Source organism: Mercenaria mercenaria, chromosome 5 (assembly GCF_021730395.1).
Source record: "Mercenaria mercenaria strain notata chromosome 5, MADL_Memer_1, whole genome shotgun sequence".
In the NCBI taxonomy this organism is placed as follows: domain Eukaryota; kingdom Metazoa; phylum Mollusca; class Bivalvia; order Venerida; family Veneridae; genus Mercenaria; species Mercenaria mercenaria.
The window spans coordinates 67,634,227-67,648,054 of NC_069365.1; the positions used below are offsets into that span (position 1 = coordinate 67,634,227).

Sequence of the window (13,828 nt, forward strand, 5' to 3'; positions counted from 1 at the left end):
TGGTGACGTGATGAACCCCTAGGTAGTGGGGATCAGTGTGCGTTGCGTTGGAGGACCTCCAGGTGGTGGTGGTGGCGGCATTGGTACTCTAGGCGGTGGGGAAGCTACGGGTGGTAGTGGCGACAGTAGCGGTGGTGCCGTCGGTAGCGGTGGTGGCGGTGGGGGTGATGATGCGTTTTGGAATGATGGAGGGGGTTGAGGAAAATGTGAACTTCAGTTGTATGAAAACTGTGTCCGAGCAGTGTGTAGGTGGTTAATAGGGGCTATGGATGTAGTGAAGGACTGTAGGAGGCAGTGGCGGTGGTGGCGGCGGTGGTGGAGATGGCGGTGGTGGGGCGTCGGGAATAGATGGTAGGGGTTGGGGTTGTGGAATATGTGTGATGTAGTTACAGAATGTTGTATGGCAGTGGTGGGATGGTGGATGTGGTAAAGTAGGTGTAGGGTTGGGTGAGGGTTTATGAGGATTGGAGGCATCTGAAACTATAGTGCAGAGCGATTTAAATAGCTAATGTGCCGATTCGTGAGAGCCTTGCTATTATCTGTGAATTCTGTCTGGATTGCTACGTCTGTCGTTTCTTTTCCTTGCTCTTCGTCTTTTGGTAAAAGCTTTTCTCCATCAATGTAGGTATCATTTCCCGTTTTTTGTTGTGTCATTTTTTCTAACTGCGTCGACAAGTCTTCACTGAAATAAATAAAATAAACAAACTTGCAGTTTATCAGGTATGTACAAATGTCATTCAAAAGTCCGTGTCGTTTCGCTAAGTAAAAACACAACTGAACTTCGAGGTTTTGGGGGTATTTTTTTTTTTTTTTTTTTTTTTTGTTGTTGTTTTATTTTCAATAGTCTAATGTTTTTGTTCTGTTTAATCACTTTGTGTGGTATTGTAAGTTGCTTCTTAAGAGCGTACTTAAAATGAGAACTTAAGGTATTGGACCCGTAATAGAGTACCTCCTTTTTGAAGAGTATTCAATTCCTACCATAAACCTACTTTGACTGCAATTTTCAGGGGGGCGTAGGTTCAAGGCCCCATGGGACCAAATTTTTTTTCCATTATTTCCTTTTTTGCAGTAAGTTTTTACTTCTTTCAAGACTTTTATGGATGCATTGTACAAAGGGAAAATTTCATTTTATAAAGCAATTTCTTGCTGGTCAAAGTGATATTTAACTCTGAATCAGGAGGGGGTAGAGTTGACATCCTTTGAAAATACGAGTGTCATGAGGGTAAAAGTGTCTTGTTTGCCTTCATTCTTTAGATTACATATGTGGAAGAACTAAGGTAGATTTTACTTCTGCCAGGTTATTTTGAATTAAGTGAGCAAAATTCAGAACGACCACAGATTCGACCTTAATTTTCATGTTGGATTAGAATTCTGTCTCATAAATCTGTTTACTTCAGGCACACTAGAAAAATAATATTATAAGTTTATATTTGTGTTTTTAATTTTTTAACAATAGTTTGAATGTTCTTTTATCAAAAATTAAGGCTGAAGAATTCTTGCAAACGTTTTAGGTAGGGGCATCACATTAAATTTGTCTTACTTGAGCTTGAGAAAAACATAAATTATACAAATAATTACAAAAGGCACGGTAAAGTTGTTTTTAAAATTTGCAACACAGTGCGGAACATGGTCAACTTTAAGAATATACCAAGCAAATGCCATTTTTTAAACATTACTATTAGGGGTCCAATACCTTAAGTTCTTTTATTGCGGTTTATAAAGAAATAGCCTGATTATGTATACTAGTACATACATACGTGTATGTTTAGTTTAAGAGCAAATACTGTACATGTATTTTATTAATCACATTTTCTTGTGTTTTCTTTTCACGTACCTTTGTGTAGTTTGTGAAGCATTCTTGAGTAAGTATTGTAGAAATTGGAGCAACGAAGTGTACAGTGGTGTCCCCTTTACCTGTTTATACAAATAACAATATATTGTGCATGCCATAGCCAAAACAAAGCTGATGGAAATCCGGACCTACATGAAAAGTCAAGGCAAATACGAGAAAACAGAGCCAATGTGGGATTTAAGTATTATGATTGGTTATATCAAGGAGGCTAATGCGGACTTGAATTAAAAAAGTATCATTCTAACAAGACCAGCTAATAACTTACATACTTGCAGAGCAAAATCTATCTCAGTTTTATTCTGCAATAAACCTAAATGCTAAATGCAGCGGCGAAGCACGCATTTGTATGTTCACGTTTGATGAAAATACTCCTCTGATTCTCGTCTAACGTTATTTGAAATAGCCCAAGTCCTGTTAGAATCGAAATAATAAGTATCTGAATGAGGTTTATCGTAGAATATCCCTCGTTTGTCGTTCGGCCTTCGTGATATATTCATACGCATAAGAACTCCAATCTCGGATAATTCTACCATAAATCTAGATTTACAAAGTCTGTTGAGATCAAATAATCTGTAATAATATTAATTTCTTCATACTGAGTGGCACTGATATTTTCTAAGAAAAACAATTTTCTCTCTAGGCTCATCTCAACAGACTTATAAAATGCGATTCTGAGGTTATATAACATCATGAGGAGCCATTAGTAGCACCTGTCAATAGCATCCAAAACTGACCGCAACAAGGTTAATTGAATGAACTATTTCAAATGACCTGAAAGTAAAGCCTTTCTCCTGCAGAAGCAATTGGCTAGGCATTTATAGTTGCTGAATAGCTGCTGCTGAACTTTTTAATATTCACATCGTTTGATTTTTTTTAAATTGTTTACATTATTGTAGAAAATATGTGACAGGGGTTTATGTTTTTAATATAATATCATTAAAATTGCTTTAGAAATCGCTAGTTTGACTTTAAAAAAATCATTACAAAGGAAATTACTTGTTCAAAAAAAAAGAAGAAAATTGATGCATCATAGCAATTAAGGCTGCCATTTACAAATTCTGCCTGTAACTGTTAATGGAAAATAATTAAAGGCTCATAATAAATCACATGGACCTTTAAAACTACTTATAGTTTAAACTGCGCATTTTACTACTTACTTTTTACTTATTCAATTTACAAAAGAACAATTTTATTTTAATACTATTAATTTTCTTTTTCTAATTAGTAACAGTGGCAAATCTATGCAGCCAGAAGTTCTGCGCAATTTAAAAATTCAAATAAATATTATGGCATAACCATTTCTGTGGTAAGTTAAAACATGGACATGTTTTTTAATACCCTGAGATGTAGTAGATGGAAATACAAGTAGTATGAAATTTTACCCGAAACAATGTAATGCAGAGGAAGATCTGTAAACTTCCAGGCATTGTATTCGACATGGGTAGACATCAGTCTATAACCTACCTAACCGACACTGACACCAGGGCGAGTGCAATAGCTCTACGTTTTCTTCGAAAAGTCGAGCAAAAAACTGCAGTTAACCAAATTTTGTAGCAGCATTGAGTAAGCATATCAGCATTCAATATGACTGAAAACTACACAGGTCTTTAAATACTTTTCGTGTTTTTGCTGCGCTGATCTAATTTTCCAGTTGGAATAAACTTTCCTACACCCTTTATATCGTTACAAGTATTCCATAATACATACAACATAAAAATGTTTGAAAAAATCTTCATGGAAAAAGTTGAAATTATATTCATTTTTCCCTTAAACAACCTAATTGATTAAACAGGTCTAATTTTAAATATGACATATAAACTTTCAGATTGATATGGTTTTCTAAAATTGCGACCTTCAATTACGTTGGTCAATTTTCAAACCATTTTTTATGTTATTACTTATTATAGCACCCTGGTGCGCAGCATGTCTTCAGTATCTTATCAGAATCATAACTGATGTAATACATTGCACCATGCATTCACAGGGACCACTACAGTCTAATTAAAATGAATCTACATGGCGAATGTAGATGGGAAAATAATTTGTGATTTCTTGCAGAGATTAATCTACCCTCTGACATAAGTAAACAAGAGCTGTCTGTTGACAGCGCGCTCGACTATTCGAAGCATTGATAGAAGTACGGTGTCAAATTATTACCTGAAATTTTCGAATAAAAGAAAAGGAACAGATAAGACAAACCATATACCTGCATTTGTGGATTTGGTTTAGTCTTGCTCTATATGGCAATGTGTAACCATGTTGGTGAGCAAGTGTTCAAAGTGTCAAAGTCATATATTAAACAGTTGGTAGACGAAATATTGAATGGTATGCGAAACGTAACTAATTTCTATGTCCAGAAAAAGTCCATAACTGAGCTCCAGTCCTTGTCCTAGGTAAGCGGACTATGAAAGAAGTAAACAAGCGGTCAAAGTTTCAAAGCCATATGACAAACAGGTAAGGCATATAGACTGGTACGAAAAACTTCACTGGTTTCCAAGTCCAAAAAGGGCCATAATTTAGCCAAAATAGTTGACAGAGTTATGTACTCCTGCCTACAGTTTGAAACCATGATGATAAACAAGTGTTAAAAGTTTCAAAGCCACATGTCAAATACCTTTGACAAAACGTTAACTTGTATGAAAACTAAACCAATTTTGAAGTCCAAGTCCAAGAGGGCCATAATTCAGCCAAAATAGTTGACAGAGTTATATACTCTTGCCTACAGATGGAAATCATGATGATAAACAAGTGTTTAAAGTTAAAAAGCCACATGTCAAATAGTTTAGAAAAAATATGGACTTGTACGAAACCTGAACCAATTTCCAAGTCAAAAAGGGCCATAATTCAGCAAACATAGTTGACAGAGTTATGTGCTCTTGCCTATAGATATATATCATGATCATGAGCAATTGTGCAAAATTTCAAAGCCACATATCAAATAGTTTTGACAAAACATTGACTTGTACACAAATTGTACCAATTTCCAAGTCCAAAAAGGGCCATAATTCAGTCAAAATAGTTGACAGAGTTATGTATTCTTGCCTACAGAAAGAGACTGTTATAATAAACAAGTGATAAAAGTTTCAAAGCCATATGTCAAAATGTTTACAAAAATGTGAACTGGTACAAAAAAATTAACCAAGATTTCTAAGTTAAAAGGGGCCATAATTCAGCCAAAATCATTGATAGAGTTATGTACTCTTGCCTATAACTGGACATGTGCTGGATAGCAAGTGTTGAAAGTTTCAAAGCTTTATCTCAAAATACTTTGTCAAAAAGTGGACTGGTACGAAAAACTTAACCAAGGTGTGACGCCGGCGCCGGCGCCGACACCGACGCTGACGCCGTGGTGAGTATGATAGCTCTACTTATTCTTCGAATAGTCGAGCTAAAAAGTGGAGGTATATTGAATAAAATGTATTTAATTCATTCACAAAAATGATTTGAAGGTATATTTAGAAAAAAATAGTTTTCAATTACTAACCTCTTCCCTCTGATTTTTAGCTCGACTATTTGAATATATGAGCCGTGCCATGAGAAAACCAACATAGTGGGTTTGCGACCAGCATGGATCCAGACCAGCCTGCGCATCCGCGCAGTCTGGTCAGGATCCATGCTGTTCGCTAACAGTTTCTTCTATTCCTATATAGGCTTTAAAAGCGAACAGCATGGAGCCTGACCAGACTGCGTGAGCGTCACACAAATGTTAAAGTTTGCGTACCACCCCAAATATTGTCAAAGTCCATTAAGATATTGCTTTGATATTTTGCATACTTGTTTACCATCATGCCCCCAGTCTGTAAAAAGGAGGAGGCAACTCTGTCAAGCATTTTGACTGAATTATTGCCCCTTTTCGACTTAGAATATGCTTATGTAAATGTTAAAGATTTGCGTACCAGCCCAAATATTTAAAAGTCCATTTAGATATTGCTTTGATATTGCATACTTGTTTACCATCATGATCCAGTCTGTTAAGGGAGGTAGGCAACTCTATCAAGCATTTTACTGAATTATTGCCCTTTTCGACTTAGAATATGCTATTGTAATGTTAAAGTTGCGCACCACGCCAATATATTTTTCTCAAAGTCCATTAGATATTGCTTGATATTTTGCATACTTGCTTACTATCATGACCCCAGTCTATAAAAAGGAGGAGGCAACACTATCAAGCATTCTGACTGAATTATAGCCCCTTCTCGACTTAGAATATGCTTATTGTAATGTTAAAGTTTGCGTACCACCCCAAATATTTTAAAAGTCCATTTAGATATTGCTTTGATATTTTGCATACTTGTTTACCATCATGACTCCAGTCTGTTAAAGGGAGGAGGCAACTCTATCAAGCATTTTGACTGAATTATTGCCCCTTTTCGACTTAGAATATGCTTATTGTAATGTTAAAGTTTGCGTACCACGCCAAATATTTTCAAAGTCCATTTAGATATTGCTTTGATATTTTGCATACTTGCTTACTATCATGACCCCAGTCTATAAAAAGGAGGAGGCAACACTATCAAGCATTTTGACTGAATTATTGCCCCTTTTCGACTTAGAATATGCTTATTGTAATGTTAAAGTTTGAGTACAACCCCAAATATTTTCAAAGTCTATTGAGATATTTTGCATACCTGTTTACCATCATGGCCCCAGTCTGTAAAAGGGAGGAGGCAACTCTATCAAGCATTTTGACTGAATTATTGCCCCTTTTCGACTTAGAATATGCTTATTGTAATGTTAAAGTTTGCGTACCACCCCAAATATTTTCAAAGGCTATTGAGATATTGCTTTGATATTTTGCATACTTGTTTACTATCATGACCCCAATCTGTAAACAGGAGAAGACAACTCTTGGGCACGCTTCGGGGGCATTTGTTGCTGCTAATAGTGACAGCTCTTGTTCAAAACTTTATTCTAATCTACGGGACCGTCACACATTATAACTTCGTAGCGATTTTTCTCAGAACTGTTTTATCCCTCTGTCGACTATAATTAGCTGAAACGCAAATTTGGTTTTGCAAAACTCTAGCGACTGTTTTACTTGAGTTTAAGTGGCACATCATATTAAACTAGCGAATATTATAAATAATTTATCGATCAAGAAACGTCTAAAATCAAACAGCAGGAAGCATGATACAACCCTTTTTGCAAGTGAATGATGGCAGACCTGATCCAAACTTAGTACATCGATCTGAGAAAAAGATCGTTTAAAAATACCGGTTTAAACTCCCCAGTGGTGGTTTTGCCACTGACAGTTACAAGGCGGTACACCACTGTGTTCTTTTATTTGTTCGTTTTGTCCTGCTCGCGTCCGAATGCTGTTTTTTTTTAACGTGGCTTTCCCTGTTGGATATTCATCCTTGTTGTCGAGAAGTATCTTATTAAGTTATTTTGTTACCTTAAAGCCTCTATAATGGTTCCGCAAAAGATTTATATTTCACCCAAAACACGCTTATGTCGTCAAGTATATGTACCAGTAGTCACAACACGTAAGTGTAACGAATTAAACACTTTCCAATTCATTGGTCGGCAAAAACAAAAAGAAGAAAACTTCAGTAAAAATATTCTAGTAATAGTTTCAGTGTAAATACCTGGGAATCGACAATGTTTTTTGGTCTAAATTGAATTCTATATTTAATAAAACTAGAACCTGATGTTCTAAAATTACATTTACACACGGCAATTGGGACCCCTGTTACGAAAGTAAAACCGAATATTGTCTCATTAAAGAAAAATATTTCACATAAAATAAACTCCGAAATATTTTACATCCAAAATTAAAACATTTTATATCCAAACTTTGGCATAAATACTATGTTTGACTGAAACAGATACTGAAAAATCTAGGTCAAAGGTAAAAACGTCATGTTCGTCAAACAATCCGAAACCCGGTTACCTGTTCTACGCGCAAATTCCATTTGATGATCAAAATTTAAATATTAATGGAAAACGCTGATTATTTTTCTTGAAGATCAAAACTAGTTTTTCCTACTATGCTCTTACCCATTGGTCAAGACTCTTTGTTTATATTAGCACTGCATCAGTCGCATGCAAAATGAGTTCTGTCATGCTTCCTGGCGTTTAACATGTTAGAATCGAGTTCAGTGAAATATGTTAATTAATGGTCTTTTTAAAATGAATCACTTTTACTCAACTAACACTGTCTCTTAAAAAATGAGTTCTTTCACAAAACTAATATATGCATTTCAGCGTCATTCTGATTCAGCCGACATAGAGATTCGAGACAAAATATGAGATAAATCGCTATATAGTTAAATTTTGAGGCGGACCTATGAGTTTTCAACTTGAAGAAATAAAGAAATAAAACTCTTTTCAAATGTACCTTGTCAATAACAGCTGAGAACACCGATTGTGGATCATTTACATCTACAGTCTTAGTATCCATATGTGCATCAGTACCTGCGCATGCATGGTAATCTTCTTCAAAAACATCACACTGAAATATAAACTCATCATCATCTTCGCTTATCATATTTTTTATTTAACGAGAATGTTAAAAAATGTATGTAACAATTTCTGCAGAAATGCTTAAAATCCAGTTCACAACGACAAAGTTATATGTACAAATTTTAGGTGTGGAGTTGTTTTAATTTTTATATTCTATGTAAAGCAAATTTGTTCCTGGAAGCATGTCGTAACCACGGTGATTATCTATAATGTACATAAAAAGCTACTTCACTCAATATATCAGATATCTATATTGACATAAAACTACTTGCATACCTCAACGCTTTGGTTTCAGTACTGTTTTGTTTTATATTGCAATCTAGTAATGTAAAAATTGTGTCAATTAGTTTAATATTTTAGAAGGACATGAGGACAGGAAAGAAAACCTGAAGTTGGCTGTAGGGTTCTGATTTTCTCACATTGTCCATCAACACACTCCTGCGGCTTTTTTGCCTACTATTAGAGGGCTTTATTCCTATTTCTAAGTCAATACATTTTATTTTAAATGGAAAGACGTATTAAGTTTGAAGTTATAACTCCACTTAATTTGTGTAGCAGACTCATGAGGGTTTTGAACTTGAATGTCATTCAAATCACATTTTTGATTTAGTGAGTTAATGCAATTTCTGAAATGGTTATTTCGTTATCTGCTGCTGAATATCTTTTCGGCGTTCATTGTTATTATACGCAAAAATGTTTATAATTATTCTAGGGTGGTACTCTCAAACACTCGTACATTTTTTGAACATTTATTGTCCGCTATTGTTAAAATAGCTTCCATCAAATTAAGATTATGAGTTTAAGGCATAAATGAGTAAATCCAAAATCGTAAGAGAATGTTTTTTTTTTCACTTAAGAAGCAATTTGATAACAACTATGCTCAAAAACTCATTGATTTTCACTTTACCTTTTCTAGTTTGCACTGGCAAAAAATGATTGATAAGCGCATTTTAAATTCACTTATAAGTGGATATTTCTGATGTTCTCACGTACACTAACAAACACATCCGATATTGCAGTTTTTGCCACTACTGTCAAAACGCGCTCGGTTTAAATATAATGTGGTCAAGTTAAAATACTACTTTAATATAGATACACCAGACGTACTCTTTTCTTATTCTTGTCGATTATATACTGCAATTAAGGTAAAATTTCTAACTATACATTTTAGATTACTTAAATGCTACAACTTCTTTAAATATTTACTGTCAAATTGTATTTCCTTCGATAACTCTGTTTAGAGTTATTGCAACATAAAATAGTTAAGGTAGTTATGCACGTTTGAATCAATTTTTTCTACGATCTAGAATTTGATTAAACCCTCATTTTTCATTATACTAAGAAAATTCAGCAAATAAAAATAGGATCGTGTGCTTGATTGTTTGCTAGACTAATTTGAGAGATTTGGACCTCACACAAGTTATCATAATAGGCGCTTATGGGCAAATCACTTTTTAGATAGCATTTTCGCGAATATTTTTCTGCCATGTAGATTCTAATGAAAATTCTCACAGTCGTAAATATATCGATGTATATTGCTTATAGTATGGGGAAATAAAATATAAAGGTCCGTGTGCGTTTTTTAATATTTGTACAATATGAAAGAGATCCGCAGATTATACGCTTCTTTTAAACATAATTTGAAATAATTCAACCTTTCAAATGTTTTAATATCATGTTTTACCTTTAGAAAGATAGTCATGTTGCCGTTTTGATAAGTTTACACACGGGTTGTCATTAATTCATGAAACGATTATCATTTCCGTATAACGAGTCTACGTAACGCCATCACATCCGGTTTATCAAACGTGCAGAACTACCTTACCTGGTGCTTGAAACTGGCTGTGTGGTGAAACTGTGTGAACGCTACATTTGCAATATTTTAAAACAATTATTAATAGTTTATTTTAAAGATTTATTACTGATAAGCGACAAAAATGAATTAGAAGACATAAATAACAGTGCAGTTAATAGTTGGATTTATGGGAACACCCATAAACCTGTAAACCATTTAATACAAAATATCTTAAACAGAGTTCCCGAAAAACATTGAGCATCTACACACTAGGTTTTGCACCATAACATATTACCACGCAGATTTGCATTCATGCGTGCGTGCGCGCGTGCGTGTTTGTATAGTTGTGTGCTGAATAATCAGATACATATTTACCCTAGTATGCCTGTTAGCTTTCTAATATAAGATATCTTTCCATGGTCACGCATTTTCTCTCTTTTAGACAACTTTGTATGATAATGTTTTTTTTCGACGGCTTCAGTGCCATTCTGTTAATGACTAACATGGAAGATAACAGGGCGATATTATTAGCAGAATACCGAACACTTTACATTTTACCGTAATCATCCTAACGTTTAAACTAACCATAGCAAAAGAGATGTTTGAAATATCTTACATATTGCTTTTCAATATATGGTAATTTCTTAGTAAAATATTAAATAAAAATATCTTTCTCGTTTAATGTAACTTCAAAACATTTTATTTTATTTCTTAAGTGAGTTTTTTATGGAAAAAGTTAATGCGCTTGCAATTATTATTCTCATGGATAGAGTTGAAATGTAGATAAAAAGCTGGAGCTGTGTTCCTTAAATAGAACAGTATCAACGCCTTTGAATTTTACATTTAGATATACATGTTACGGGATTCATTTCCACGGTAACATTAGTTTAGTTTAAGAAATCACTATTTTCTATTGAAATTTGATCAATTTTAGAGCAAAGGTTTAGTATATGAATGCCAAATTATACAATTTGTATTAGAAAATGGCTGTAAAAAGTAACCTATAACCCAACTATATTCCTCATAATATCAGCTGCCATCATCCATTTTCTTACATTCCGCATATTATTTCAATACAACTACACAAAAGCCGCAAAATATTGATCATTATCCAGAGCGAATGACTTATAAAAATATTTCGATAAATCATGGTTGTTTAAAATTAGTTCAAATAAAAAAATTGCTAAGAATTATGTACTTACAAGATTAAAGCTATTCATTTTTGCGGTAACTGACAAGTGACGACATAAAATCGATCATTTTAAGGCAAAAATATTTTGCAGCGTTTCAAAGGTAATTTATTCGTTATTTCAGCATTATTAAACAAATAAGCATCAGACCAGAGACAGATTAAACTTGTTGTGAAATCTGCACCCTTATTTTTGACTGGCATTTGTCTAAAATTGATGTAAGATTAAGAAAATAAAGTTTTCAATATAGCACTTTAAATTACCTAGGAAATACAAATTAAAACAAAAAGAACTAAAAATATCAAAATTCATTAGATTTTTAAAGGTTTTTTTCTAAATAAATCCTCTAGATTCACGGAGATCCTAATTTTGTTCTTTCCATTTTGAAGCATATTTTTTGTGTCATTAAAGCTGCAAAATATTTTTGAGATCTTTTGATTGTAGATCTAAATACGTTTTTCCTTTTAAAATATAGTGGGTGGGGTAATTATGTCAACATGTAAAAATGAAAGGGATTTGTTAGTGACATTTATGCTTATATAATACTGATATCACCTTGTATTCATAGTAACCTATAAGACCTGAAATCCCTTTAACATTAATTGGGATATTATATGGTTTACAAAGTACCACCATTGTTTTCGATTTTATCAAATTTCATAAATGCTTAAACAGTTGGTGAAGAAAATGCCCTATAAAATTAAAACGAGTTCCGAGACATGTGCTTTTTCATCTTTTGTTTGTCTTAGAAACTAATGCTCTTCAAGCTTACATAGTATGAAAAAATAGAAAATAAAACGATCCTACATCCTTAATGAATGTTTAGCTGTAGTCAAGATAACTTTACGCGATTTTGACGTTTTATATTAATTAACAAGGTGCTTTCGCACACTTACCGTACACTTAAGGCTGATTTGTTACCTATTTTACGTTTTGTTTGAAACGTTTAAATGACATACGTTTTCTATGACTATAAGGTGGCTGTTTTTAAGAAATAAAAACTGTATAGGATAGCGTGACTGCGGGCATTCCAACAAATCTGTTTAAGCGAAATTCTGCGCTATAGCAGTTTTTGTTTGGAACAAATTCAAATCAGTTTTCAGTTCAATATACAATGATAAAACATATGGTGTTTTAATAAAAAAATAAAATTCAATCTTTTTCACTTATAACGTTCATCTGCATGTCAAAGCGAGACTAGGTACGGATATTACAACTTGACAAGAAACAGAAGCAGTCGGATCGTCTCAGAACTTTTGTTAGAAAAGCAATTAAACTGTCAAACAATCTCTTAACAATACGTATTTTTTTAACATTCTTTTCTTTTGAAAAAAATCAACTTTTATTGACAAAGCACCAAAGTGTCCAAGCATACGTTTAGAAAACATCGTCGTCTACTTTTAAAAAATAAGTTCAACCTGTCAAATTGGCATATGAGTTTCCCATAACAAAACGACGTGTAGCACGTAAGACCCAGAAGCTTTGCTAAAGGACCAATGTCACACTTAGTGTCGTTTTTCTTGTACGGACTTTCGATTTTTTTTTAATTGATGGATAAAGCACGATCTATGCCCCTAGCACCAAGGTTAGTATCATAGCTTAGATGTCAATACTTTTAGGTCAAAGATGACTTCTTTAACAGTTTTTTTTTTTTTAGTTTTAGTTTTTTTTTGTGTTTTTTGCTTTTTTTTTTTTTTTTTTTTTTTTTTTTTTTTTTTTTTTTTTGACATTTACAATGTCTACAGTTTTACAAGAACGTATATCTTATGTTAACTCTATTGTAATTTCAAACGTAAAAAACAAAATTTTAAAGTTATACGAGATTTACAATTCGGTTTTATAACTAGAATTACTCCCCTTTAAAAGCTATTAATTTTAAGAGCTGATTTGGAGGTCGAATCAAGTTTCAAGACATTGAGTGGGCAAAATCTCTTCATATATAAAGTAGCACTTTTGATATATATCTCACAATGCAAAATGTGGCATATCAACTGAAATTGTGGCACACAGGCTTAGCAAATGTACAATGTAACATGTTTATGACGATAACTTAAGTATGTGAGTCACAGGTGACCGAGGTCGAATCAAGTTTCAAGAGCTTGGGTAGGCAAACTCTCTTCATACTCAAAGTGGTACTTGTAACATCTAACTCACAATGCAGAATGAAGCCTATCAAGAGCAAGAGTGGCACATTGGCTTGACAATGGTACAATGCTCATAAAGCTTCCGTGTTATGTTCAAATTTTGGAGCTTTTAACCCCACTTTCCCAGTTTCTAATCCTTGTACCGTATATCAGAATATTTGTAATATATGACAGGCAGCGAATTTACAAAGTACTTTCCACACTGACGAAGAATCAAGCAAAACAGAAAACTGCAAGCTCTAATAAATCAGTACGAGATAGACAACGAGGTAATTGGCGAACTTTTACTATCAAAATGTCAACCCTCTGCAACTGCTGATAACAATAAATACAGACATATGTTTCAGTTTCATATACGCAAAAGCAATGGAAATGATTCTTG

At 33.7% G+C, this 13,828-nt stretch overlaps 1 protein-coding gene across 1 annotated transcript; it reads right to left on the reverse strand.

Moving 5' to 3' along the window:
* Positions 1–18: 18 nt before the first annotated feature.
* LOC128557355 (uncharacterized) lies at positions 19–8,444 on the reverse strand. Its single transcript, XM_053544663.1, has 4 exons — positions 8,193–8,444; positions 1,835–1,914; positions 515–682; positions 19–211 (listed from the first exon to the last, which is right to left on the reverse strand). Exons 1-4 carry the CDS (start codon positions 8,340–8,342, stop codon positions 19–21), a joined length of 591 nt encoding a protein of 196 aa, XP_053400638.1. The 5' UTR covers positions 8,343–8,444.
* Between the last annotated feature and the right edge of the window lie 5,384 nt (positions 8,445–13,828).